At 55.8% G+C, this 25,875-nt stretch overlaps 1 protein-coding gene across 1 annotated transcript in view; it reads right to left on the bottom strand.

Annotated features, from left to right (window-relative positions):
• Positions 1-20,911, bottom strand: part of Col27a1 (collagen type XXVII alpha 1 chain) — a 118,994-nt gene extending 98,083 nt beyond the window's left edge. Inside the window, 7 exon segments of the mRNA XM_028892657.2 lie at positions 208-261; positions 3,567-3,620; positions 10,249-10,610; positions 10,613-11,188; positions 11,191-12,009; positions 15,284-15,354; positions 20,757-20,911. Of these exon segments, the coding sequence (XP_028748490.1) occupies positions 208-261; positions 3,567-3,620; positions 10,249-10,610; positions 10,613-11,188; positions 11,191-12,009; positions 15,284-15,354; positions 20,757-20,812 (1,992 nt within the window). The 5' untranslated portion in view covers positions 20,813-20,911.
• Positions 20,912-25,875: the final 4,964 nt, after the last annotated feature.

The following is a 25,875-nucleotide window of genomic DNA, read 5'->3' as shown; positions in this document are numbered from 1 at the left end:
CAGCCACCTCTCCAACCACAAGCTAAAGCCACTGCTTTGTCCGGCACAGCCAGCCCCCGTGCAGAACAGAGTGCAGAGAGAAACCAGGGTATCTACAGTCCGGAAGGGAATCCTCCACAAAGCCCCTGACAGTCCTCCACCAGGAGCTCCTAGGACACACCCCAAGTGAGGCCCCACCCATGGCCAGACCCCATTGTTAATACTCACTTTGGCTCCAGGCGGGCCAGGCGGGCCTGGGTTCCCGTATGGCCCAGGAGGACCCTAGAAGGGAAGAGAGAGAAACAAGAGATGAGAGTAAAAAAACGAAACACCTCACTTCCGGCAACACTGCTGACACCATCCTGCTGCCCGCTCTGTGCTCCTTCCTCAGCCCCGGCTGAGCAGCTCGGTCAGCTCGACGTCCTCCGAGAGGGGAACCCTGGAATTCTGAGCCTGCATGAGTACGCCCCCTGCCTTATCCCATCATCCCACGAACCTAGGTAGGTGCCAGCACTACCCCTGCTGTGAAGATGAGCAAGCCAGTGCTCAGAGGGTGCTCAGACGGCTAAGGACAGAGCCAGCTTGGACCCGACCTGTCTGAGCTCAGGGTACGCCCTTTGCTCCTGGACCCTCAAGCACCACACTTAGCTACACTGTTTTTCTCCAACTTCCAGGTACTTTCTCTCCCTGGCCCCAGCTGTCCCCACCATTCAAGTAGAATGTCCTGTCCATCTACCCCTCAGCGGAAACTAGACCCTTCCTCAAGGCTTGAGTCAGGCCATCTCCTTCAGAGAACCTTCTAGGGCCACTCTAACCCAAGTGACCTCTCCCATTAGACATTAGCAGAGCCTTTGGGCTGGGGTTCTATGGAGGGTGGGCGTGGCCCCTCAGGGACAGAGGCACCCTCCTAAGTTGGATCAGAGCCCTCCTTTTGACGCCAGGGTCCTCCAGACATGGCTAGAAGTTGTGCCCAGACAGTTCAAGAGACTTGGTCAAGGTCACACAACAGAGGGGTGAGCATGGGCAAGTGGAGTCTGCAGATGCTGGCTTCAGACGGTTCTTTTCATGCACTGTACTTTTCAGGCCATCTTCCAGGCCCCTGACAGCTGGCTTCTTTCACATCCACTTCCTGCAGTAAGAATCCATCCACAGGCTTCCAGCCCAGCAACATAACAACAGCAGAGGTGGGTCATGCCCTAGGGCTTTGCTCAGAGGCCACAGTCAGGAGTAGACGGGATAGGAAGGGGCATCTAGAGGGGTCTACTGGTCCCTGGTCCCACCATGCTCTCAAGGTCTCGAGCTTATCCCTCTTGCTCATCTGCTGACTGTGTCTAATGCGGCTTCCTCCCCTCCTTCTCTGAACCACCCCCCAGATGTGGCCTGTCACGGTCAGGCCAAGGCACCGCCTCCTGTATGGATGCCTAAATGGGACCCTTCCCTTCTCTGAACACTGCAGGAAGGAAGGGTGTCCAGAGAGTTCTCAGCCTGAGGAATTTCGAGTACTATGTGCAGCCCTCCCGACCCCCTCCCCACAGTCTAGGGGTAGAACCTGAACAGGTTAGGACCTGGTCCAGGTTCTGAGTCTCACTCAGTCTGCACCCTGCCCCTAGCCTCTGTCTCCCGATCTGTCCGTGAATACTCCCAAAACGATGAGTCTCTAAGGAGTCTGGAAAAGCTCATGTGTTCATCCTACCAAGGTTCTAGAGGTGTAACCAGAGTTCAGGCTCCATGGGGGGCAGTGAGGAAGGATCCTTGATGCCCAGCCCCCTTCAAGGGCCAATCGAGGCTCACAAAGTCAAGAGCAGCTGCCTCCCCCCATCCTTTGTCTTAGTTGTACCACACACACACACACACACACACACACACACATGCACACACACACATGCACACACACACACACATGCACACACACACACACACATCACACACACACACACACACACATCACACACAGACACACACACACACACTCACACACACATGCACACACACACACACACACACACACACACACACATCACACACACACACACACACACACACACACACACACCCTCATGGCTCTCCCATCTGCATCCTCCCAGCCACTGCCTCTTAGGCGCATAGTTGATAAAGAGCCAAGCAGACTCATTCTATAAACGGAGCTTCTTGGATCGGTGACTGGGGGGCTCGGGGATTCCCCATCCCTCTGCAGGCTCAGGGAGTGTACAAGACCACAGAGCTCTGGGTGATCTCAGGTAGGACCCTTCCCCTTCCGGGACCCAGAGCTGCTGTGTGTGCAGAGGCACCAGGGTGGTTTAACCCAACATCCTTCTAGCTGTAGATTCTAGGATCTATAGAACTTCCAAGGTAGACCCAGGCTGAAGAGAGCGGGGCAGGTAGAGAACCCGGAGCGTATCCAAAGAGTCATCCGAGCAGGAAGGGAAGCTCCGAGATGCAGGACCCTGATCCCACAGGTAAGGAAACTGAGGTCAGTAAGAGGGATGGACTAGACTTGCCTAGGTCAACACAACTTCCCCGTGGGAAGCCTTCCCAAATGCTCCCCAGCATCTCTGCAGGGCATCATGTCAGAGGGACAGACAAGCACAGCCTATCTCTGCTGTGGCCAGGTCCCGCTGGTGGAAACCTCAGCACAGTCAATACTCAGGAAGGTGAGTGGCCTACAGAATCAAACTGCCTGGGCTCAGCCCTGGCTCTGGCCTTTCCCCTGACTTTACCTAAGGGAATAAAGGAATGAAGTCGTCTTGGGGAATCAGAGCTCCAGGTGCATGGATGTGCCAGGCAAACTGCTGAGGAGCTCCAGACAGGAAGAGTCATCAAAAAAGGGGGGTGGTATCTCATGTGAGCCACGGACAGAGGACTTTGCACACTGAGCAAGGCTGGCAACGTTTGGGAACAGGGGTCAGACTGCCTGGCCCTGGAACACTAGGTCAAAGTGCAAGGTCCTGACACCTGTGTAGTTCCCAGCTCTGGGCATGCACCCCAGCAGGCTCTGCAGCCAGGAGGAAAGGCAGATCAGATGGAACGTTCCAGAGTCCTGGGCTCAGGAGGACACAGCCAGGTCTGGAAAGAAACAGGGCCCAAGTAATTGCATAACCAAAACCAACTGCGGGGCTTGGAGCTAAAAATATACAGCAGGCAGTTTCCTCCTCCGGTGCTTGCCTGGCCCTTGGCGTGAGAAAGGCTCCATCAGCCAGGGCAAGGGTATGAGCACCATTGGTCCCAGCCCAGGAACTCAGCACTGCTCCAGGGTCACGGAACTGCTCTGTCAGACCCCCAGGCCAGTATGGCCCGGCAAAGTTGGGAGGCACCCCAGAGTCTCTTCCTCCCACGCTGGGGTTTTCCAGGTGGAAGGTCTGTTCCTGCAGATGGACTTCAGGAGTCCCTGCCCTGGGTCACACAGGGTGGAACAAGTCAGGGTACAAGATACCATGGTTGTCACACACCATGTCCACCCCAAAGACAAAATGGAAAATGGGTCCAGAGAGAGTCGGGGAAAGACCTGCGGATCACAGCGGGCCGGGGCTCCATGGGCAGTGGGATGCATCTAGAACCCCAAAGGACAACCAGTACACACCATCACTTACCCGAGGACCTCGTGCACCCGGAGATCCAGGTAATCCCGGCAGCCCAGGGGGACCCTGAAGAGGAAATAAGAGAGTGGGAGGCAATGCTGATGTACAGCAGAAAATGCCATCAGTCAGTCAGTCAGTCGGTCAACAATCCTGCACAGAAGTTCCACGGCTATAAAGAGGAGGCCCCTGAGTTCTCTGCCTGGGGGAACTCATGCTTGCCGGAGTTTCCAGGCCTTCTATAACTAACACCTGTTCTCTCCCAATTTATGAAGGCCCGTCGCTTATCAGTTTATCACTCAGTTAGCTTGTGAGGATGCCATCTCCTCCAGGAAGCCTTCCTTGACCGTTTCCCTTTTCCTTTCCTTGGGGAAATAAATGTTTGGAAGCCTGGCTCTCTCTGCACATGGCAGTCTCCTCAAAGGCACTAACACAGAAGATGAGTCATCCTATCCCCCGGGCTCAGCCAAACATCTGATAACACAAAACAGCAGGCAGCCTCAGAGCTCAGCCAAGTTCTCTGCAGAGTCAGAGCCGAGAAGGGACTTAGCTAAGGTCACACCAAGCATCCTTGCCCCACAGAGGGACAGTGTAGCACAAAGGGCACACGCAGAGGCTTTGAAACAGCTGGGCCTGAGTTCAAATGGCCGTGCCGCCACTCACAGCTGGGTGTAGCCAACTTGTTACTCTGACAACCTGGCCTGTATGAGGGCCACAGTCCTTGTAGGATTGCTTGAGGACAAGAGACAGTGTGTGTCTACTGCCTTATGCACCACAGAGCCTGCACTGAAATGTCCATCTATTCCCCAAGGGGTCCAGCATCATCACAGCTCCCAAAAACCTGCAACAAACCCCCATACATCTCTCTGTCTCCTCCAGTCTAACCCCCGGGCACATCCTTGTTCAACAATATCCAATGGCTCCTCATTTCCCACGAGGGAAAGGCCTGGCCCTGAAGTGACCCAGAAGCACCTGCAGGGTCCTATAATGGCTCCCTTTGCAGGAAAGCAGGATTGGACTGACTAAGCCAGAGGCCGGACTTTGCATCCTGATTGTAGCACCGCATATCCTAGAACCCTTTAAAATGCAGGTAGCGACTAAATCTATTCTACCCCAAACAAGTGAATGAGATTAGCAAGCATGCATGCCAGAGGCTGAGCCCAAACCCCTCAAAGGCAGCCAGGCTTTCGAGGAGTGTGAGGCCTGGGAATTCATTTGTTTCAAATAACCGTCCGCCGAGATTCCAGGTTCCCTGCCCAGAGTTAGAATCGGTGTTGAAAACCGAGTCCGTTCTGGCTGGCAGCAGATCACGCTCTCACACTGGGCAGCCCGGCTAGGCTCCACTCAGCTTGGCACGCTGGCCTGTGAACACTCCAGGGCTTGCTGTCCCTGAGAATGACAGCCCAGATCCAGACAGTTAGATACGACCCGTTAGTCCACGGTCACTGGACAGTCCTATGAGAGGAGGAGGGACACAGCGTGGCCTCAGGCAAGTCCCAACCCTCTCCGAGCCTTTGGGTGCCTCCAGCCAAGGCAACAGTACCCTTCTATCCATCCGGCCCACGTAGATTTGGGACTGAGGCCAGGCCATCTCCCTCTTCTCCAGAGTGCGGCATGCGGCAGGGGCTCACCCCGATGGAGTACCCACCCTGCTATTCCAAGAGGTGGCTTTGTGCCAGCAGCTTCCACTCCCTCTTCAAGCTTGGGTTTCTAGGCCTGTCCAACGAGGATAATAATAGCCCGTCGCCACAGATAATCTATGAAACGTGCTAATTCTCGTGCCTGGCATAAAGTTGATGCTCAAATAGCATGAGTTGTTATTTCTGCTAGGCAAGCCCTGGGACTTCCCTACTCAGGAGTTTAAGCTACACACACACCCTTGCTACTGTTTTGGGGAGAGTAGTGTCTTTTTCAAGTAGGCCCTTCTCCTTGGCTCAATTCTCCCAGGCAGGTGACACACAGTTGGAGGGAAATGCACTGAGGGAGGGATCCTGAGCCCTTTCAATGAATTTAAAAAAAAAAAAATCAGAGATGGCTCCGAGAGGTAAAGTGACTTGTCCAAAGCCACACAGCTAGCAGGAAGCAGAGGCTGGAGAAAGCAGGCCACTGGGCTTGCGTTCTCATCTCAGGCAACTCCTTCACAGACAGTGCTGGACAGCTGTCTCTAACCAAGCATGTGACCTGGCCTAAGTCCTCCCTTATGCCTGGGAAATGAACATGCCCAATCTTCCAGGTACTGGCATCTCCTGAGTTGTAGAGTAATAAGACCATTTGCCACAAAGTCAAGGCAAGACTCCAACAGACCCTGATGAGGTTACAACTACAGAAGCCTAGAGGCAACCTCTTGACATTTCTTCTGGAGCTCTAGGGCATCTGGGCCAGAATCTGACCTCACTTAGCACATCTGTTCAGCATACCCCAGTACAACTTGGGGTCTAAAGCTCATCTTGGCAAGGTCAGACTATGGCCTGGCTCTTGACGCAGCAGTCCAGGCCCCTAGCTGACGCATGGCTACCACCTCCTCCATCCCACTAGCCAGAGGCTTGGACCATAGCCACCCAGCCCAGCTGCAGGCATGCCCCTGGCATACTCAGTGGTCACTTTGTTGGCTAGGGTAATGGTGGGTGCCCTGGCCCCTCTGTTCCATCCCAGTGAGTCCCTGCTTTTGCACAGTGGAAAACGTGGCTGTTTCTTTCCAGGCCCATAGCCTGAGCGGGGGGAGCCCAATGAATCATGAGCTGGGGTGGGATTTTTCCACTCCACACTGCAAACAAGGAGGCCTCTGAGAGGGCTCGAGTGGGGGAGGGGAAGGGGCCCCCGCAGGCCTGTCTCTGTCCGGGGAATGCAGGAGGCCTGGGCCAGGGTGCATGCACACACACACAGAGCCTTGGCAACATGAATCAGCCCTGCAGGCTTCCTCTGGGTCCTGACCTCCCAGAGCCAGTCCAAGGGGATCCTGCTCTTGAACAAGACCCCCCCACCTTGTGCCAGCTGCAGTGAGGCCCTGTACCAAGAGTCAGACCTGCTGGCATCTACCCCTGGCAATCAGCAAACAGGGAGACATTCTACAGGCCTGAGTTCTGAGGGAACTTCATCCAGGCCTGAAGGTGCGGCTCTCTGTTGGGTCCCCCCAACCATGACCTCCTGGTCCCTGGGCTCCTGTTCTGTGCCTGTCCCCTTGATGAGACCATGGTGTCTGCAGAGCACCCATCCTCTGTGATGGGACATAACTTCTCCATGGGAAGCCAGCTGTGTGGTCCTGAGTGACCACACCTCCCCATGCCCCGAGTCTCAGCGTGTCCAGCTGCAAAATGGGAAGGTCATAAGCCATTTTCTGAGATCATGTGTGCACTCCGGGCAGATCCCCTCTGCTCCCCGAGAGCCACCTTCCAAAGGCTGCACCCCTAACTCCTTGGCTCCCCTCCTTCTGGGGGTGCAGGTATCTTTCACACTGCAAAGGGGCTGCCCGCAGGAAAAGGGGCCGCTTCCCTGCCGTTAACTCACTACTGTGCCATAAAGGCCTGGGTCAGGGATTCAGTTCGGGCTGAATGCTGGTAACTCCTTTCCTGTCCCTTCTACCTGGAGGTCATCTGGGCATGACAAGGAAGAGCCATGGCTGCAGAACTCTGCTGGTTTCTCCTGTGCTTCCCAGACCTTCAAAAAGTTCCTCCCCAAATTACACAACCCTGGAGAGTTAAGTCTTACTGCATCTCCAGTTCACAGAAACTAAGGCTCAGAGAGGTTGAGTGCCCTGCCAGCAGTCACACAGCACAAAGCATCTAGGAATTTTATCACCACTTGGACTAGGAACAAAAATACCCAGGTTTTTCAGATTACACGATGAGCGTGCTTCTTAACGCCACACAATCTTGTCATGTCTTCCACAGGGGAGTTGTGTTTGACCTCAAGGATCCTGGCCTGGCAATCAGGACAATCTGGTCTTTTCAAGGCTCAAATTCATTCATATTTATGTCAGAGATCTTCACTGAATGCTGCAGCTCCTGTTTTGGCCTGGTCTCTCCAAGGACACAGAAGTCCGAGCATTATCAGAGCAGCAGCCTCCTAGGCATGTGGTTCCATGCCGTTCCGTGAACCCTGGCCTCAGCTTAGACAACTCTGCCTCAACTTCTACAGGCAACCTCATCTCCTCACCTGAGAACCACGACACATGTCCATCATGGCCCCCCTCCAGACATTGCTCTCCAATGCCCATTCTAGAAGGGACTCCAACCCCGAGAAAGGAGTAAGAGAATTCCCTAAAGTCTCTGGTACTCAAGGAGACAGTCCCACATGCTTCTTTATGGTGACAGATTCCTGGGCATCCTCTACTTGAGAGGTGGAAGCCACCACCCCATGCTACAGAACCAGTTCAGAGGAAGTATGGAGCAGAAGCATGATTTGAACCCAGATCCACGCATCCCCAAACCCAGGGAGTACGACCTCCCTCGTTATGCTCAGATCCGGGAGACAGGTGAGGGTAAGGTGTGTGTCCATGTCCCCACTACCTCCATTTCCATACCTAGGGAAGAGAAGTGGCCGTGTGCCACCTGCCACATGGTGGGCAAAGAATCTAGTAGCATCTTGGTTCCTAGCGGAGAGTTCCAAGCTGGGGAGTGAGTGGGTGGAGGCCGGGGACAGAATAGAGAGTGAGGCAGGATGGCGCCATGCAGACTGATGTCCCTCTCATCCCTAGCCCCTGCAGGAACATGCCGGTATCCTCGCTCCAAGCTCTTTGCCCACCCACCTGTTTGCTCACCTGTGGCAGAAGATGATCACACACCCTGTCTCACGGGGCCTAACCCCCGGGCACTAGATACACACCCAGAAACCTGGCCCGCCATCTTAAAGATAAGCGTAAGATTCTGTAGCCCTTCTGCTGGGGACAAGGGCAAGGCCTGACTTGTCTCTGAAGCCTCCCCCTTCAACCCTGAATCCAGAGCCTCTGAGTGGACCCTTAGCTGGGGAGTAAAGGGATAGAATGTTCTGATCTCAGAGTCTCGAGTCCAGAGTCCTGTCTCAACTCGGCCTCCTATGTGCTGTGCAAACCTGGGCAAGCGCTGGCTTTCTCTGGGCAGTCTCCTAGCACGTCACCTGCCCAAAGAGGAGCCTTCAACTAAAGAATTCCTGAGCATCCACCAGCTGAGCATGCGCTGACTCCAGGACCTCCTCTGATAATGAGAAAACTCAAGGATGAGATTGGCAGACTGTGAACCACAGCCCCAGGCCCCAGGGAAAAGGGACATAGTTTACACATTCCAAAGGCCCAAAAGGCAGGCTACTTGCTAAACGCCCACACACCCGAACATGGCCCTGTCCTCTCTCCACTCCTGGCCTGGAGAGGGTGGTTCGCCTCCTTCATTCCGATGTGGTGCACCACACAGCCAGAGTCAGGACTCCCCGTCACGGGAGGACAGTTCACCTCCTCAAGCCTATGCTCCACGGGCCTAGAGTGCACAGCTCGGGAAGCTGAGCTGTCTAGAGCCAAAAGCACCTGGGCCAGGGTCAGGCTGGATGCAGAGGTTCCGTGTCTTCTCCTCCAGATCCCTTGATCCCCAACTCCAGACTGCCAGTTTGAGAACAACGGGAAAACTGAGCCGAGAGCTGACCTAACTGTGGAGTAATGTACACTATTTCCATAAGCTTTGAAATATGGTTATAATGAGCAGACTCTGTCCCCTTGGAGACGGGCTGGGTAAATATTATTCCTAATGATTATTAAAACTCATTAAGTGTGTTTGCAAGACCCAGGAAGTCCCAGCGTCTGCCACTGTCTGCACATTGCAGGGTGCCTGACCCTGAAACCCAAAGCCCAGTAGGCCACCTGGCTCTGAGGAGGGGGCAACCACTGTACCGTGGCCATTGCCAAGGTCAGAGCAGGGGCTTGAGCCTTCTAGAACCCCCACCCTGCTATCCCTGCCTGGATGGACTGGCCTTGAGCCAGGGAAGGTCGTTGGCCCTGGACACAGTCCCAGGCCAGCCTCTGCACATGGAATGCTTTTTCTTTGTCTCTTCCTTGTTCCACAAGGTCTTTCCTCATCTTCCACTCCTCAACCAGGGGTAGACAGTCAAGCATGGGTGCCAGCCAGGCAGGTGACACATGCCAACGGGGAGGCCAGCTAGGGCGCTCCAAGGAGAAGTGGGATCATGGTGAGAAGAGGCCACCCGAGAGTCACCATGCCTCCTACCCTCCAAGAGAACTGAGTGGACTAGACTTTCCTATGAACCACCCCACTTTTTCAATGTCAGTCACTACTAGCCTGCATGAAAAGAAGGCTGCACGTGCCAAGCCAAATACATCCAAGCTACTCATCCGTGGCCTCTGTCCACAGCTCCCAGACGGGCGCACAGGCCAGCAGGGCCACATGGGGAGCTGTTCGTCAGCTCACTGCGGTGACCCAGGTCCATCAACTACGGCGTTCCTGAAGCCACAGACCCTTGACACTGGGTTAGCGGCGAATTACCAGGGACCTGAGCTAGCTACAACTCAGGGACTCCTACCAAGTCTGCCCCAACGGCTCACAACTCTGCCCTAGGACATGTGGCCACTGAGACAGTAAGGCCAAGGAGTTGGGGTAGCTCTTCCCCCCGGGTAGCTCTTTCCTCCCTCATCCTTACCAGGGGGTGTGCTCTTGAACCGAACTGCCCCCCAGCCACCCACTTCTGCGCCAAGCGGCATGGAGAGCCTACCCAGTCTTACCGGCAAGCCACAGTCTCCCTTGGAGCCTGGAGGTCCCATCAGCATCGGGAAAGGCGTGGGGCCAGGCAGGTGGAAGAATGGGAAGCTGTTGCTGGTGGGCCGGGGGCTGGAGGACAGGAGGTGAGCTGGGGCAAGGACCAGGGCTGGGGAGGACAGCTGGCTGGACTGGGTGGTCAGGTCTCTCGGTGGGGTGTCCCTTGCTGTCTTCTCAGGGCTGGGCGGCATGGGCTTCCGGGGGCTGCTCTTGCGTCTGGTTTTCTTGGAGGCTTCCAGTCCTGTGAATTTCTTGCTTCCAGCAGGAGCTGGAGCAGAGTCACGCGTGGGAGGAGCCATTCTAGGATTTCCAGTGCCCAGCGGAGGGGGGCCGTAGCCAGTGTCCGAGAGGCTCTCGTAGAGCCCAGGTAGGGAACAGGGGACGAGGACACAACAGTTTGCTGAAGAGTTCTAGGGGCACTGGTGCGAGCCAAGAGTGGCTTGCTGGCCCGACTGGTCGTCTTGGATTTAGCCTCTGCTACTGTGGGAATAGTGGGTTTCTTCGATAAGCCAGCAGTGGGGTGCAGGGGCCGGGGGCTGGGTGCTAGAGGTCGGGGTGTCACGAGGGTCTTCTGGACAGGCCTGACTGTGGGACTAGAGGCTCTGGAAGGTGCTAGGTGGGAGGAGCGGTTCACCGGCTTCTGGGTGGGTAGAACAGGCTTTGTGAATGAAGGGGCGGCTGTTTTCTGGGTTGAATGGGGGCTTCTCACAGGGGTGACTGAAAGGGCAGAAGCGGAAGGTTTGGTGGGGGGTCGTACGGTGGGCGGACGTGTGGTGGGACTAGTGGCTGTGATCTGTAGTGGTTGGGCAGCAGCTGGATGAAAAATCCTGGTGGAGCCAGCCAAAGAGGCTGAAGGCGACGCGGAAGGAGTCTTCCTGGCTGACTGCTTGGCAGGTACCAGTGGGTCTGGGCAGAGCTGTGTTGGGGGACATCTGGGGAGACAATCCTCAGGGGCTTGGTGGGCATGGCAGGGGCCATAGTCACCATGGGTCCCCTGCCTACAGGCCTGGTCCCCAGGGTTGCTGGGGCCCTGGTCAGGTTTCCCAGGCCAAGCAAGGCTGGTTCAGGATGCAAAGCAAAAGCTGGGCCCGAGTCCCAGGGGAAGAGGGCTCCCTCCTGGGGACCATATGTGTCCACCTGTCGACACCGCTCCCTCAGGTGGGCACAGTAATTATGAGCGACCTGCGCCACGGGATGGATGCTGAACTGACAGAGTGCACCTTCGAACTGGACAGCACGAGGGTTCATCTTCCCCAAGAGAAAGGAGCCCTGGGGGTCGAGCGTGGAGTCCCTACGGGAAGGCAATGGGACAGGTACCCTGTGCTGCCCACAGGCGGTCACCAACGTGACCGTGCGGCCACGCAGCTCTAGGGCCAGGTGGTGCCAGCGCCCATCATGCACATCCAGGTCGAAGGTCACAGACTGCCGGGGCCCCAGGTGGACGAGTGTCCTGCCGGGAAGGAACTGCAGGCCCAGCTGCAGCCTGTGCTTCCTGCTGCGGATGGCGAAGAGGAAGGCATGGTTCACGCGGTGCGAACAGAGGCTTAACACCAGCGCCAACTCCCGGCCCAGGGCGGTGGGAAGGATTGTGGCCGTGGGGGCCTGCAATCTGGCCCGCTGCGTGAAGATGAAGCCGGATGGGAAAGGGATAACACCGGGGGGTGCGGGGCTCCGGCCACCCCCGGCCTTCGTCCAGCTGAGGCCCAGCCGCTGGAGGACATCCACATCTGAGAGGGATAAGATAAGATAAGACGGTGAGAGCTTGTTCCAGCTCCGGCCACAAGCAGCCACCTGGGAATCTGCTCATTTCCCTGCACAGGGACCTACCCCAAGCTGAGGTGTCACATTGCAACCTTACATCCCAGGGTTGGGTTGCATGCTCCTGTCTGCCTTCCTGGGTCCTTCCTGGATCCACACCCCCAGCTCTACTACTTCCTAACCCTGTGGCTCTAGAGCCTCAGTCTTCCCATCTGTCGTATCATAGGACCCATTGCAAAAGGACGTTGCGATGATTAAATGGGCAAACGCCTCTGTGGCAAAGGAACTAGCAATATGTACTTTCAAATGACAACTGCTGCCACCAAAAGCAATGATGTCCACCAAACACCGAAGAGCCAGAGATGCCCTTTTCCTCTGCTTCTAGGAAGTAATCTCCTTAGTGAAATGCCACTGGAACTCAGTCAGGAAGTCCAGGGAGCCTGGCAGGTCTCACCACCTCATCAGAGGCACACCTTCCCACCCCAGATCTCTGACTGGAGCAGGCTGGGGAGCTGGGCTCTGCTCTCAGAGGTAGCTTAAACTCCACTGAGCCCTCCTCCCAAGTAGCTTTGAAGGGCACAGAGGAAGTAACCCACGTACCCATGCAATCTCCATTCTGCAGCCAAGCATACAGACATCCGTCCGTGTCTAGTCAGTTCCCATCCTTAGTAACTACGCTGGCGGAGCTTCCCAGAGCAAAGGGAGGGGTTTTTTTTGGACAGAACAGTGCAAATATGCTCTCCATGCATGTAACCTGGTTCTCTTAACCATCTTTAAGGCGGGAACTCAATGATCCACACTGTATGCATGCATTAGATCGAACGATCTTCTGGCTTTTGAGACAAGTTCTCCCCATGTAGCCCAGTCTTCACGGAAAGGAAGGCATCCTGACCCACTTCTCTGGGTAATCTGATCACTTCAGCTATCTGAACTGCCAGCATCTACAAAGGTGGGCTGGCTCCTGACCTCGATCTCTGCAGAGGGCCATCAAGTGCCTCCAGAACTTCCAGCTATCTCTAAAGCTTCCATCTGGGCTGAGGTCTGGGTCAGGGTCTCAGACTCTAATAGTTCCCAGCGCACGACCACAGGCCACGCTGGAGCCTGAATCCAGCACATGACATCTAACTGGTCCTCAGCTGACAACCATGAGCAGACGGATGGACGGGTGGGTGGATGAATGGACCGACAGGAAAACAGGTGGATAGAAAGACAGATGCACAGAGATGGGTGTGGAGAGAAAGACACAGATGTATGCACAGATGTGCAGAGATGGGTGTGGAGAGAAAGCCACAGATGTATGCACAGATGTGCAGAGATGGGTGTGGAGAGAAAGACACAGATGTATGCACAGATGTGCAGCGATGGATAGACCAAGGATGGGGCAATGAGGAGCACCTACATGCTCATCCTCACCAAGCCCTGCCAGAGACTCTTCCTGGTCCTCGGACCTTCAGACAGCACAACAGGCTCCCAGCGTTCTAAGGACTCTGCACCCCAGGGTGCTGTGCCACAGCTTCATGATGGCTTAGACGAAGCTCTTCTGTAGAACCCAAGGGACTGCTGCGTCACTCATAGCCCCCTCCTTCCTCTCCTTTCTCACACCAGCCAGTCCCTAGCTCTAAGCTAAAACAAAACACCGCTTGTGATTTTCTTAGCACATCTTCCTTGTTCTAGTCACGGAGATGGTCTTATCATGAAATACTATTCACGATGAACAACTTCAAGTGGAAGGAGCCACTTAGCTGGGGAAGGAAGCCACCTGCACACGGTGGTGGGGTACTCCTCAGGCCTGCTCTTGGCACACCGCTACATCCTTCTCTACATGCCAGGCCTTCAGCCAGGTGGCCAACCCTAGGAGAGACACAGCTGAGCTGGCCAGGACAGGTATCACAGCGGACTGCTTCCTTGGCCCCCTCAGATGGCTTTGAACCTGATGACGGCCAGTCTCTGCGGAAACTCGGAAGCCACGAAAGCACAAACGGGGCTCCTGAAGTTGCTGGCCGCCATAGAAGGTGGCGCTTCCCAGACCTTTCAGATGAACCAAGTCACAGCCGACAAGAACAGATTGAATATGCTTACCATGCACGTGCATCCATTTCTCTAACCATCTTGGAGGTGGGAACTTGATGAGCTGTGCTACATACATGCATTGCATCTAATAATCTTCTTTTTCTTTTTTTTTTTTTTTTAATGAGACAAGGTCTCACCACATGGCTCAGATAAGCCTGGAACTTGGAAGCTTCCTGTCTCTTCCTCAAGTGCCAGGATGGCATGGCAGACGTGTGCCAGCAGATGAGGCTTACGATATGGTAACTTACTCAGGGTGCTGTGCAGCTCACAGCTGGGGCTGGAACCTAGGGACCCAAGCTCAGAGTCTCTGTACTCAGCCCCCATCCCATCCCACACTGCTCTGAAACTACTCGGATGGGTCCAGAGGCAAAGCAGAGCCCCATCCTGAATCCCACCGGGAGGAAGAGACAGGGGACAAGGAATGAACTGAGAGCCTGAGCCAGGGTGCACAGGCCTGCCAGCTGGCTCCAGCAAGATGCCTTTATTACATAAACCTGGCTCAGTACAGCTCCAGTCGCTCCCGCCCCCTGCCTGACTCAGGACTCTGGACAGCTGTTCCACAAGTTCGGAAAATATGACACATGAACAAATGTTGCTGGGCAGCAAAGTCCCTTCCGGGCATGGCCCTTACCTCCCAGGGGTCCAGTTCCTACCCAGTGACCAAGTCAGGGTATGGGGATTTTCAAGGTGTCTGCTGCCTACCCAGAACATGGCAGGCAAGGAGGAGGGAAGGGCAGTTAATTTTAGAGATGTTATGTCCACTTGGCACAGTTTTGGGAAAGGTCTGAGTTTCTATGGGCAGTCGAGTGGCTAGCCCATATATGCCTGGACATCTCTTCAGGGACAGCAAAAGCCAAGGGTCTAGGGATGCCAGGAATGGGCAAAGACACTGCAGCCTCCATGTTCCCTAGCAGTGGCTCTTAAGATACCCAGCAGACTGAAGCAAAGGAGGCACTCAGATCGGACTCACGGGAACAGGAGAACAGTCCTGTATGTAACCCTTCCAAACCCTCACAGACCCCAGGGAATTGGGTCCATGGTTGGCTCCATTCTCTGGATAGGAAAACTGAGCCTCGGCATTCCAACTAGTGGTGTGGATGTCTGCTACCCGAGTTCTCGAGTTCTCTTCCGCCCTCCTTTGTCTCCCACCGGACAAAGAAAAGAGAGAATTACCTTCAGGAGCTCCTTGGGTGGAGGCCAGATGCCAGGCAAATGAGACCAAGATCCAGGCGAAGAGAAACCCCCTAGAGACAGGCAGACACAAATGCACAGGGCGTCAGCTTCCACCCTCACACCCAGATCCGGCTAGGGAGCCAGGAGGGACGGCCTAGCCCAGTTCCCCTCCACCCTGGTCTCATACTGGAAGCCAGAGGCAAGGCACAGATTTCAAGGACCAAGCAGACTGGCTCTCGCTCCCAGCATGGTCTTGGGCTCCAACCCAGCAGTCCAGCAAGCTACCAGCACAGCTTTGCTCTTCACAGCGGGGTCTAAAACCCTGTGCTAGATGTTGGGAGGTTTAGAGTTCAGCCCTTCATCGGCACTACAGCCCCGGAAGTTCAAGACAAGCTTCCCCGAGCCCCAGGCTATGGATAGCAGAGCCACCATGGCTGAAAGACAGATGGAAGTAGGCTGGTCTGCTCCGAAGACCAGGGTCCTCAAGGTGCCGGTGGAAGGGAAGACCCCTTCTCAGGGCTCAGACAACAGCTAATCCCACTTGTGCTGACAGAGGAAAACGGGGGTTGGAGGATGGGGGCAGAACGGAGCCAGGTGCCCCCCAGGAGCAAACCTGGTCCCCTGTGATTTCCAGGCTGTGTGACTCCAGATGAGTCACTCCGCCTTCCTGAGCTCCTCTAGTCTGCAGCGTGGACTGGCACATCCTCTCTTGCAGGCCAGATGTGGAGATTAAATTGGCTCATGCATTAAAGAGCTGACCTGGCCCAGCCAGGGCAGCCCTCCCTCGCCATTGCCTCCACCCCACTGCGGCGTCCAGGCATGGTTAAAGTTGCACTCAGTGGCTACCGTGGTGATAGGCAGAGGTGAGGATCCTATTTCACCTTCCTGTGGGAGCATCCACTAGGACACCCAAGCCACTCAGGGCAACGGATCCCCAGGAGGGCAGAGGGGAGGCTGGGGCACGTGGCCAGAGATGGCTGAGATGGCAGCTGGAAGCTGAGCCGGGTGACTGGTGAGTGGTACGGGCTCTGGCTGGGGCAGACTGGCCCGGTTCCTCTTCTAAGAGTAAAATCAGGCTGGTGTGCTCCTGGGGAACAGGGCAATATAGGAAACCCAGGGCTGCTGTCTGCAACACCTTGCTCATTCCCTGCCAGGTCTCCCTCCTTTCACATCTAGTAGGAACTTTATTCAGTGGCAAGCATGACTTCGGCACTGTGTAACACACCACCCGGGCTTACCCACCCACGGAGTTCAGAGGACACTGGGTGAATACAGACCATGCCAGTGACTGGTTTAGAAATGCATGTATGATTCAAATATAGCCAGTGCCTGTCAGCCACCCTAGGAAAGACACTACGTGGAAAGAATAGGAAGATTTTTCTGCCGGCCTCCGCCTGCTTTTGAATGAAGACACGCTATTCAGAGATGCTGCCGGCCACTTGGTGTGTGAGAGGTAAGAAGTCCTGTGGACACACGAGGATGGCAGAGAGGGAACAATCACGGGTGTTAGTGTCACCACCCCTACACTAATCTTCCTTGAGGTTCTTCAAAGGGGAATGACCACTGACCCCTTGTTAAAATTGGGTTGGATGTAGTCTTCGGTTACTTGCAGCCTGAGGCTGACTGGGTGCAAGGGCTCTGGGATGCTGACATTAGGCTTTGACACCTTCTCCGGCAGGCCTGTGCACAGGGGGACAGGAAAGGTGCCACACAGGCCTGCACGGTGAATGCAGACCACATGGTGTAGGAGGACTCTGGACTCGAAAGTATCTTCCCAAAGCTTCCCTCCGCGGCTCTACCTTCTTCCAGGTCCCACCCCACCCCCTCCCCTTGCCCTTCCCAGTCTGCTCACATTGCTAGGAGCTCTCCTCTTTCCTGGGGCCAAATGTCTTGTGTCTTGCTCACTGTGGCTGACTACCAACCAGCAGTCAGAGTGCCCAGCTACACTGGGTTTGCCTTCTGCAAAGGATAGGGAGTCCTCCGGCCATGGCTGGCTTTCAAAAGCCACAGGCAGCCCCGGTGGCCCTGGGAACTGGGGTCAGGCCATTAAGTTTTATTTGACAGAAGTCGGGGTGAGTGCCTTCAAAGGCACCTTGTACGGATCCCAAAATATATTGTCATTCAGAAAGGCACTCTAGGAAAACAGTGGCCAGGCAGCCCGGGAAGAGCCAAGCCTGCATCCAAGCTTAGATGGCTTCCTCAGCATGCCTGTATCCAAAAAGCTCCCAGAAGTCCTGCAGACAAGAAACTGAGCACCTGACCCCTGGCACTTCTCTTCTCTCCTTGAGTCTGCCAATGCTGTATCACCTGCACCTGTCTTGGATGTTTTCCAGATGGCAGAGGGACAACAGGTGATGCAGAGAAGGCACAAGAGCCACATGTGTCCACCTAGGTCATTTCCGGCTGTAGGGCACCCTCGAGGGTAGACCAGAGGACACTTCATCAAGTTCTCAACGGTCAGAAGGACGGTACCGGAGGTGGAGCCGAGGCTCCTGGTACCATTCAGCTGCCTAAGGCCAAGCCGCAGAAGATTGGTACAAACGCAGTTGGCCTTCTGGGGTTGGGCTTTTGTGCCCAACGTCCCAGTACTCATCACATCTCGGTGAGAGAAGGGTCTTGAAGAGCCCTAGGGACCAGATTCTATCCCTAACCATCCTCTGGAAGAGATGGGCCACGAGAGCCCAGAAAGGGGGGATTCGCCCACAGCCAGTCAACTCTCCCACCAACAGACCTACATTTGGTTTGTTTTCCCTAGAGGAGAAGGTAGAATCTTTTAGACTTGCTACTTACTGGGGACCGGAGTTCCAGCTTTCTCAGCAGGAACAGAGATGCAGCCGGGAGCCCCGGAGCCATCTCTGTGAGTAAGCTCCAGCCTGGAAAGTTGGCTGCGGAAGGGAGGCGGCCCGGCAGTGTGACTACTGTTCCAGTGCTGTTTAGGCTACTGTTAATAACACTAGTGACTGCACTGGCTCACGGCTTTGTTCTCCCTGACTCCTGTTTTCATGACAACTTCACAGACCTTGGGCATGGAGGGCTCGGACATGGAGGGGCTCCGTGGTATATGGAAGATCGATGCATGAGGACCACCCCCAGAGAGGGCAGCAGGCACCCCAAGATATGGGCCACAAAGGATAGCACTTTGGAGACACAGCCTGAACATGCCACCCTCCAGGGAGTAGCGGGGGGTTCTTGCCCCCTGCAGGAAGCCAGTCACTAGCTCGCCACACATGGCTGTTCCTGTTCAGAGACTTGGCCAGAAGCTGCCTTCTGTTTGGATGGCTTTCCCTCCATACCTGTTTCCCGGAAACACTGAAGATTCAGAAGTCCATCCCAGCTTCAACATGCAGAGAGCCCCAAGGTCCTCACGCCCAGAGGGCATAGGAACCCCTGAGGCAGGCAGCCCTGTGGATGCGGCACCCAGCTGCTCTACCACGGACTGAGCGGCACCAGGGCTGGCTGGGAAGGACGTGAGTCTGTCCCTACCCCCACCTGCCTCTGTGGCCTCACCAGACCCTATGTGCCCAAGACAGCCACACCCAATGTCCTTCTCCACACCTTCCACCTCCATGGGAACACACACACACACACACACACACACACACACACACAGGTCATCCGTCTGGACAGGATATAGCCCAGAACTTGCCCATTGACTCACACACCCATTCACAAAGTGGTGAGTACAACAGATACAAATAACAGCTGTGCTTTACTGAACACTTATTATGCACTAGCCCATGGTCAGAGCCCTTGCCTAGCAGGCTTCTTTAACTCTCACAAAACCTTGCCGCTGGGAGGGTTGATGCTCACCTGGTGGATGTGAGAATGAGCAGCTCAGAGGTGGGAGGCCTGGCCACGCACATAGCGTAGAGTATAGGACTTGAACTCATACTGCCTGTTGCTAGGTTCCTACACTCCGCCCCAAAGCCTGCTTTCCACTGAAGTGAGCCCAGGATGGCTTCCTTGCCCATTCATGACTGCCAGTGAACTGGATCCTCTGCATGCCAGACCAGGCCGGGCCATGGGGGACACCTAGAAGGTCCCTGAGCACTGAGATCAGAGGAAGAAACTACCAACAAGGTATCAGGGGAGTGTGTTGGGATGCAAGAAGAGACAAGAGAAAGCATTGAGGATGGGCTCCTTCAACGAAGGTCCCAGAGGCCACTGTCTACTGAAGAGTGGCATGGATAAACAGGAGAGAGGACTTCTCCGTGCAGAAGCAAGGAGGGGAAGAAGGAGCCGCGCTCGGGGGAATGAGGGGTGGGGTGGGGACGCACAGCTGGAGGGTTTGCTGAAGCCAAGGTGGCTAGAAGCTTGAGGACGTATGGCCAGGAAGGCAGGGAAGCATTTCGACTGTTGGCCTGCCTAAAGCTTCGGCCTCATTGTGGGGTGCTCCCTGGCCCAACCGCTGGCATCTGCCCTGGCACAGGGTCTCCCGGAGAAAATGAGTCACCAGTGCACTCACTGGTGCCCTGTGTATACGAATGTGTGTGGTGGGGGAGTGGGGGAATCTCAAACAGCCAGCTTTTTCCAAGACATGGAAAAGAAGGGGGGGCCTTAATCACCCGGGCTCCAGCTCAGAGGGGTGTTTCTTGAACGGGTGGGCGGTGCTACAACCCCAGCCAGGCTCTCCCGGGAGCCCTAGAGTCCCGCAGGATGGAAGGACAAGCCCTGTGCCTGAGCTGCAGTCCACAGGGCCCCTCTGGACCGCGTTCTCCCACACACACCCACACTCAGTGACTGGATCCCTCGCTCTCTCTTACAACTTCTGCACAAGCTGGGAATCCCAGCCGCGGGGTGCCAGCTGTGTGCGGCCCCGCCCTGGAGATTCCCGGCCCCACTCTGGCCGCGGTTCCCTGATCTGTACAAGGAGGTTGGACTTGGTGATCTCCCAGGGCCTTTCCGCTCCCACAAGCTGGCTCTCACTCCTCGCTTACTCGGGAGAGGGACAGGAACTGCAGGCTTCCCGGGAGAAGCTGGGAAAGTCTGAGGCACTCAGACCCAGGCAGACACATTCATAAGCAGAGAGGTTAGGAAAGCAGGGACGTGCAGAACCACAGAGACTGAACCGGGAGCAAACGCCGGGACCTGGAGACCTACAAACTTGACTCACAGGACAGTGGAAGCCGAGGCGTGCAAGCTTGAGACCTGCAGACACCGAGACTCCCTCCTCCTGCCCCTAACCCTGTCCCAGCCCGCCACTCTGAGTGCCGCCACTGGTCCGCTCTTCAGGATCGCCCGTCTGGCTCTGCAACGACCCTCCTCTGCGGGCCCTCGCCCCAATAGCAAGGCGCAGCCTGGCCTGGGGGCGCAGCCCCTGTTAACCCTTGGCGTCCCGCCTAGCGGGGGCGCAGGAATCTACAGGAAGCTGACGTTCCTCTGCAAGCGTCTGGCGTGGCGGGGAACCCCAGCCTCCCGTGCACATCCGAGGCGCAGGAAGCTGGGTCAGGGGCAACCATGGGCTCGTACTCACCCCCCGTGTCCTGCCGCCGCTGTGCCTCGGGCCCCCCGCGCCGATCCCGTGCCCATGGCAGGCCCCTACTTCATACTCCCGAGCCCGGGGGGCAAGTGTGGGCGCGCCCCATGGGGCCGCCAGCCCCCCGCCGCGCCGCGCCAGGCCGGCTCAGAGCGCGCTGCCCGCGCACCCCCAGCGCAGCCCTGCGCCCAGGGGCGCCGGAGCAGGCGAACGGCACGGCCTCAGCCCCGCGGGCGCCCGCGCCAGGCCCATGGTCCCAGGAGTCCGGCAGCCGCGCTCGCCCCTGCCTCTCTTTTTCTGCTTCCACCAAAAAGGAAGAAGCAAGAAAAGGCAGAGAGAGAGATAGAGAGAGAGATGATCAAACTTTTGGAGGTGGGCCGCTAGCGGTCCCTGGAGGCAAAGCAAGGCCGGGCGAGCGCGCGCGGAGGGCGGTGGAAGCTGCCTCCCCGCCGGCCTGGGGGAGGAGAGGAAAAGGAAGGATTTGGGGGAAATGAAGGCGATTTAAAGTCTCGGCCCGCCGCAGCTCTCCACCTTCTTCTCCTCCCCGCGCCGGGCCGCCCTCTGCTGCCACCTGCTGCCCCCTGCCGGACGCAGCAAGGGATGCAGCCTCGGTCGCCTCGCGCGACCATCCACCCATCCGAGAGGGGGACATCCTCGCCCCTCCTCCTAGTGAAGATCTCAAAACAGACACGTGGAAAGGGGGCTGCTCCGGGTTGCTCAGAGATACATCACAACTGAGGTTAGGAACTTATGATTTATGACACTAAGGGTCCTCGCTGCCGTAGGGTTGGTGACCAAGGGGACAATTTCTATTCCTGAAAGGAAGGATCCCAGAGTTCCAGGAACACAGCTGGGACCTTGACTTGGCATCTACACTTCCACGACAACCGCCGTCTGTCTTAGCTCCCAACTATTAGCAGAAAAGTTGCACCCTAGATTCAGAGCTTCTGGAAGAACGCTGCAGGTGAGCGCGTTGAATGTCTTCAGCCTTCCTGCACCTTCACCACTACAGCCAACCAAAGAATCCCCGGGATTCCACGCGCACACTCTGGACACCCAGGCAGATTCTCCAACTCAAAACCACAGCTCAGCCCTGAGACTTAATTCCCTCTAACTTCTAGCCTTTATAAAGCGATTCATACTGACTGGTGAACGCGCGCACACACTCCCTCCCACAGGCACACTCCAAACACTCACACTCATTCACAGGCAGACACAGCCACGCACTTATCTGAGCTCCAGAGAAACACCCTCGGATGTCCGGATTCCGCGCAGGCTCAGACGCTACGCTCGCAGAGGCAGCCACGCGAGTACTCACACTGCACAAATGCACATGCATAGGGCACACACTCCCATATGCACGGTCCATGCACATCCCTGAATGCACACTCCCCCTAGCACACAACCCTCTGCGAATGGCAACTACGGGCGTGCACACAGAAGTTGTGCCCACCCTGGCACACGCATGCACCTTTGCGCACTCTGAATGCTGAGCGCTCCAGGAGTCCCCGGACACTTACTGAGTCCCTAAGTTCGACGCTGGCCGGTCGGTTCTTCGGGTGCCTAACGGCATCTGTGGTCATGGGTCCCCGCAGCCCCGGGCACGGGGGCGGGGGTGCAGTCCCCTTCCCTAAAGGAGCTCGGGGCGCAGCGGCGCCGGGAGGAGCATGGGAGCGCGGGCCTGCGCCACCGGCCCGGTCCCCCTGCGCTGCAGCCGTGGCCACTCCGCGTGCTCAGGCTCCGGCGCGAGCTCCGGGTGCAGGGGGTGGCTCATAGGTGCCGGGGCCGCGGCGGGCGCCGGCCCTTTTGAAGTCTCCGCTGGGGGCGGGGAAGGGGCGCTGAAGGCAGCCTTTTAAACCGCGGCTGCACGCGGGCACGGTCAAGCAAGGTGTCTGGTTTCAGCAAACTTTCGGAAAAGTCCCAAGTCGGAGTGGGGGAGGGTGCCACCGAACTGTGCGCGGCATCCTGCAGGGGGCAGAGCACCCACGGCTGCCGGGGGCCCGCGCACCCCCGTGTCCATTTGGAGTGCTTCACCTTCGTTTGCAAGAGCACCCCGAGGAGGCTGTGCACAGATTGTGCCTTCTTGCAGAGAAAGGGCCTCGGGGCTTCCTCGAGTTTTCCGAAGTTCACAGCTTCGGAGGTAAAGTACTTACTCCCTGTCCAATCACTGCCCTCATGTGTTTCTGAGCTGCATACTCTGTGCCAGGCACATCCTGTCTTTATTTACATTTTTTTGGTATTTTGTTCAGGGTGCTTTTTTTTTTTTCTGTTTTTGCCTTAGAGACTTTTTAAAGTACTGAATTTAAGTGTTAGGTATCTCGTCTACTTAGTGAGGTCGACACTTTTAGATATTTATCTCCATTACTGAGGGATTTGGCGACCAGTGATATTTCGCATCTTTGCTCACCCACGCTGTATCCTGGCTGAGAGCCATTGTGCTATGGGAAGGGAGATGTGTTGTTATCTACACTGAAAAGAAGGTTGACTAAGCTGGAAAGTGGTACAGAGGCCGCTGAACTCAGTACCTGACTCTTGTCCTCTGCACATAGGAATGGTGATGGAGTCCACAGCCCTTCCTCCTTCTGAGCAGATCCTCCTTAGTCTCCCCACTTCATCTTCTGCCCTGAGACACTCCCAGCCTCCCTGCCCCCAGCTTGGGCAAGCTTGGCCACTGTAAGACCTACGTCGCGTCTGCCCAGACTTCCTTCTTCCCCATGGCTGATGTTGAACACACCCTTGTCCTTCAATGCTCACCTGATGTAGCTGCTCCACTCACACCCACCCTTGTCCACACATCATCGTGCTGCCACTGTCCATTTACCTCTGTGACCCCACAGCCGCCTGGAATCTGGAACATAATTGGTGCTCCAAACTTTGCCAACCCAAAGAAGCTGTAAAACAAAGCTATAAAACAATATGCAGTATGCAAACCTCTGCTCTGAGGGAAGCTGGCTACTGTGAATGGTTAGGGACAAAGAAACTTCACATGGTTCTGAACACAGATAAATTGTAATGTGGACAGAAGTCCCCAGGAACAACTTAGGGTAGAGAGGAACATCTGAATGGGTGACCTCGCACTCACCACATCATGAGGTACTCCTGCTGCGGCACAAAGACAACAGAGATAACACAAAAAGGCCATGATTGGGACTTTCAACAGGGCACACAAAGATCGGTTGAATTGTCAAGGTGACTGACTCAGAGGATGGCTAGAAACCCAGGAATTGCACCCAGGAGGAGGTTTTTTTTTTAGATCCTAAAGGATGTTAGATACACCTACGGCTGTGGAGAAGAGGCATCTCCCATGGAAGAATCATAGGAATATGGGGTGGATTGCAAAAAAGTCTCAAAGAATGGGTGTGGCAAACGAGGTAGAGAAAGTCTCCAGGTCTACCCATTGTGAGGACACAGGGATCCAGGCAAGGAGGTGCATTTCCTCAAGGGTAAATAGCTGGCCAATGGTGGCACCAAGGTCTTCCCAAATCTCCCCGTGATCCTGAAATGTAATGTTGGTGTTAAGAACCAGACAGCCCCTAATCCCATGGGAAACTGTTGGAAGCCGAGAAGGATTGAAATGTGTCCATCATGCTTCACCCTCCCTGTCCAGAATGTGGGTGCATGGAAGCCAATCACCCCAAGGGTCTTTTGAACCGGGGTAGGGAGGGCTGCTCATCAGACTCATTCAGTTCAGTAAACAGTAGCAAGGGCCTGCCGAACTTTGCTGAGAAGTCGGTGAGACTTGGAGCCTCTGGGAGTCACAGTCAGCTGGAAGGAGGAGACAAGGACGCTGGCCTGAAGACCAGCAGAGAAGAGACCCTGCTTCTTCACATCCATCATTTCTACGCCACGGGTTTATGACATAAGCCTGGAAATTTGGTAAACTGACTGGCAGGACTGTATAGGCATGTCAGGGATGAGGCAGACCTGATAGGGACTCTCGAGGACTAGATCTATGGCTCTCTGAGGCACTCTGGATGTGAGAGAAGCTTTGGATGTAGACGGCGTCCATGGTGAGCACGCAGTAGGCACTCACTAAATACCCGCAAACAAGTCACAGAGGGGAGACGATGAACCACTCATGCCTCTATCTCTTCAGATTACAGGCCGACTTTTTCTCAGGACCCACAGTGCATCAGACATGCCTCTTCTTCTCGGGGTGCTCTTCACCTGAGAAAGAAGGCCAGCAAGGAGAAGATGGAAAAACAGGGCAGAGCACCCTGCCTCTCACCATGCTGAACTGGGAGGAAAATCAGGGCCCCCACACTAGTCCCCATTCCTCCAAACCCCTTGTATCCCTGGACACACCAGGGGTTCTTGCTTGAATATTTGGACCCCATTCAGTCAGTAATATGGAGTGGACACCCAATTCATATCTGATAATAAAAGTCCTTTGTTCTCGGGCCCTCAGCCAACAGGGAGATGGCTTGTGTGCCAGGCTCTGAGCTGGGCACTGAGCAGTGGGCATGGGGGGGTGTCCCTGCTACATCCCTTCTGGGAGGGGCTACACTGTCTCCCTTTGATGAAAACTCAATGCCTGGAGCCTAGGAATCGCTCCATAAATGCTCAGCAAATGACAGTTATGATCTGAATGTGGCATATCTCCCACGGGCTCGTTTGGGCACTTGGCCTCTACTAGGTGGCACTATTTGGCGAAGCGATGAGGGAACCGTTAGGAGGTGGCACCTGGGTGGAGGAAGTGAGTCTCTCTGGGGTACAGCTTTGAGGGTTGGAGCCAGGTCCCAGTTCTGGAGAGAGCTCTCTGCTTCCTGACTGCCTAGGTCATGCCACCAGGGGCTCATGACCCTGGGCCGTGTCTGACAGCATACCTTTCCTGCTGTGGTGGACTGTATGCCTCCAAACTGTAAGCCAAAGCGTATCCCACCCCACCCCTGCACTGCTTTCCCACCCTCATCTTCCACCCCTCCCATCCACCCCTGCCTTCCTTCCGGACGGAAGGGCTACAGCAAAAGATAAAGCCATAACTTTCTTTTGTAAGTTACTCCTGTCGGACTTGTTGGTCATGACAATGAGAAAAGCAACTGATTGGGAGAGACAGGGAAGGCAAAGGGGGCCAGCTTTTAGATGGCTCAGCAGGGAAAGGTGCCTGCTGCCAAGA

The sequence above is a fragment of the Peromyscus leucopus genome, chromosome 2 (assembly GCF_004664715.2).
Source record: "Peromyscus leucopus breed LL Stock chromosome 2, UCI_PerLeu_2.1, whole genome shotgun sequence".
Lineage (NCBI taxonomy): Eukaryota > Metazoa > Chordata > Mammalia > Rodentia > Cricetidae > Peromyscus > Peromyscus leucopus.
This window is presented reverse-complemented; position numbering and strand designations above follow the sequence as displayed.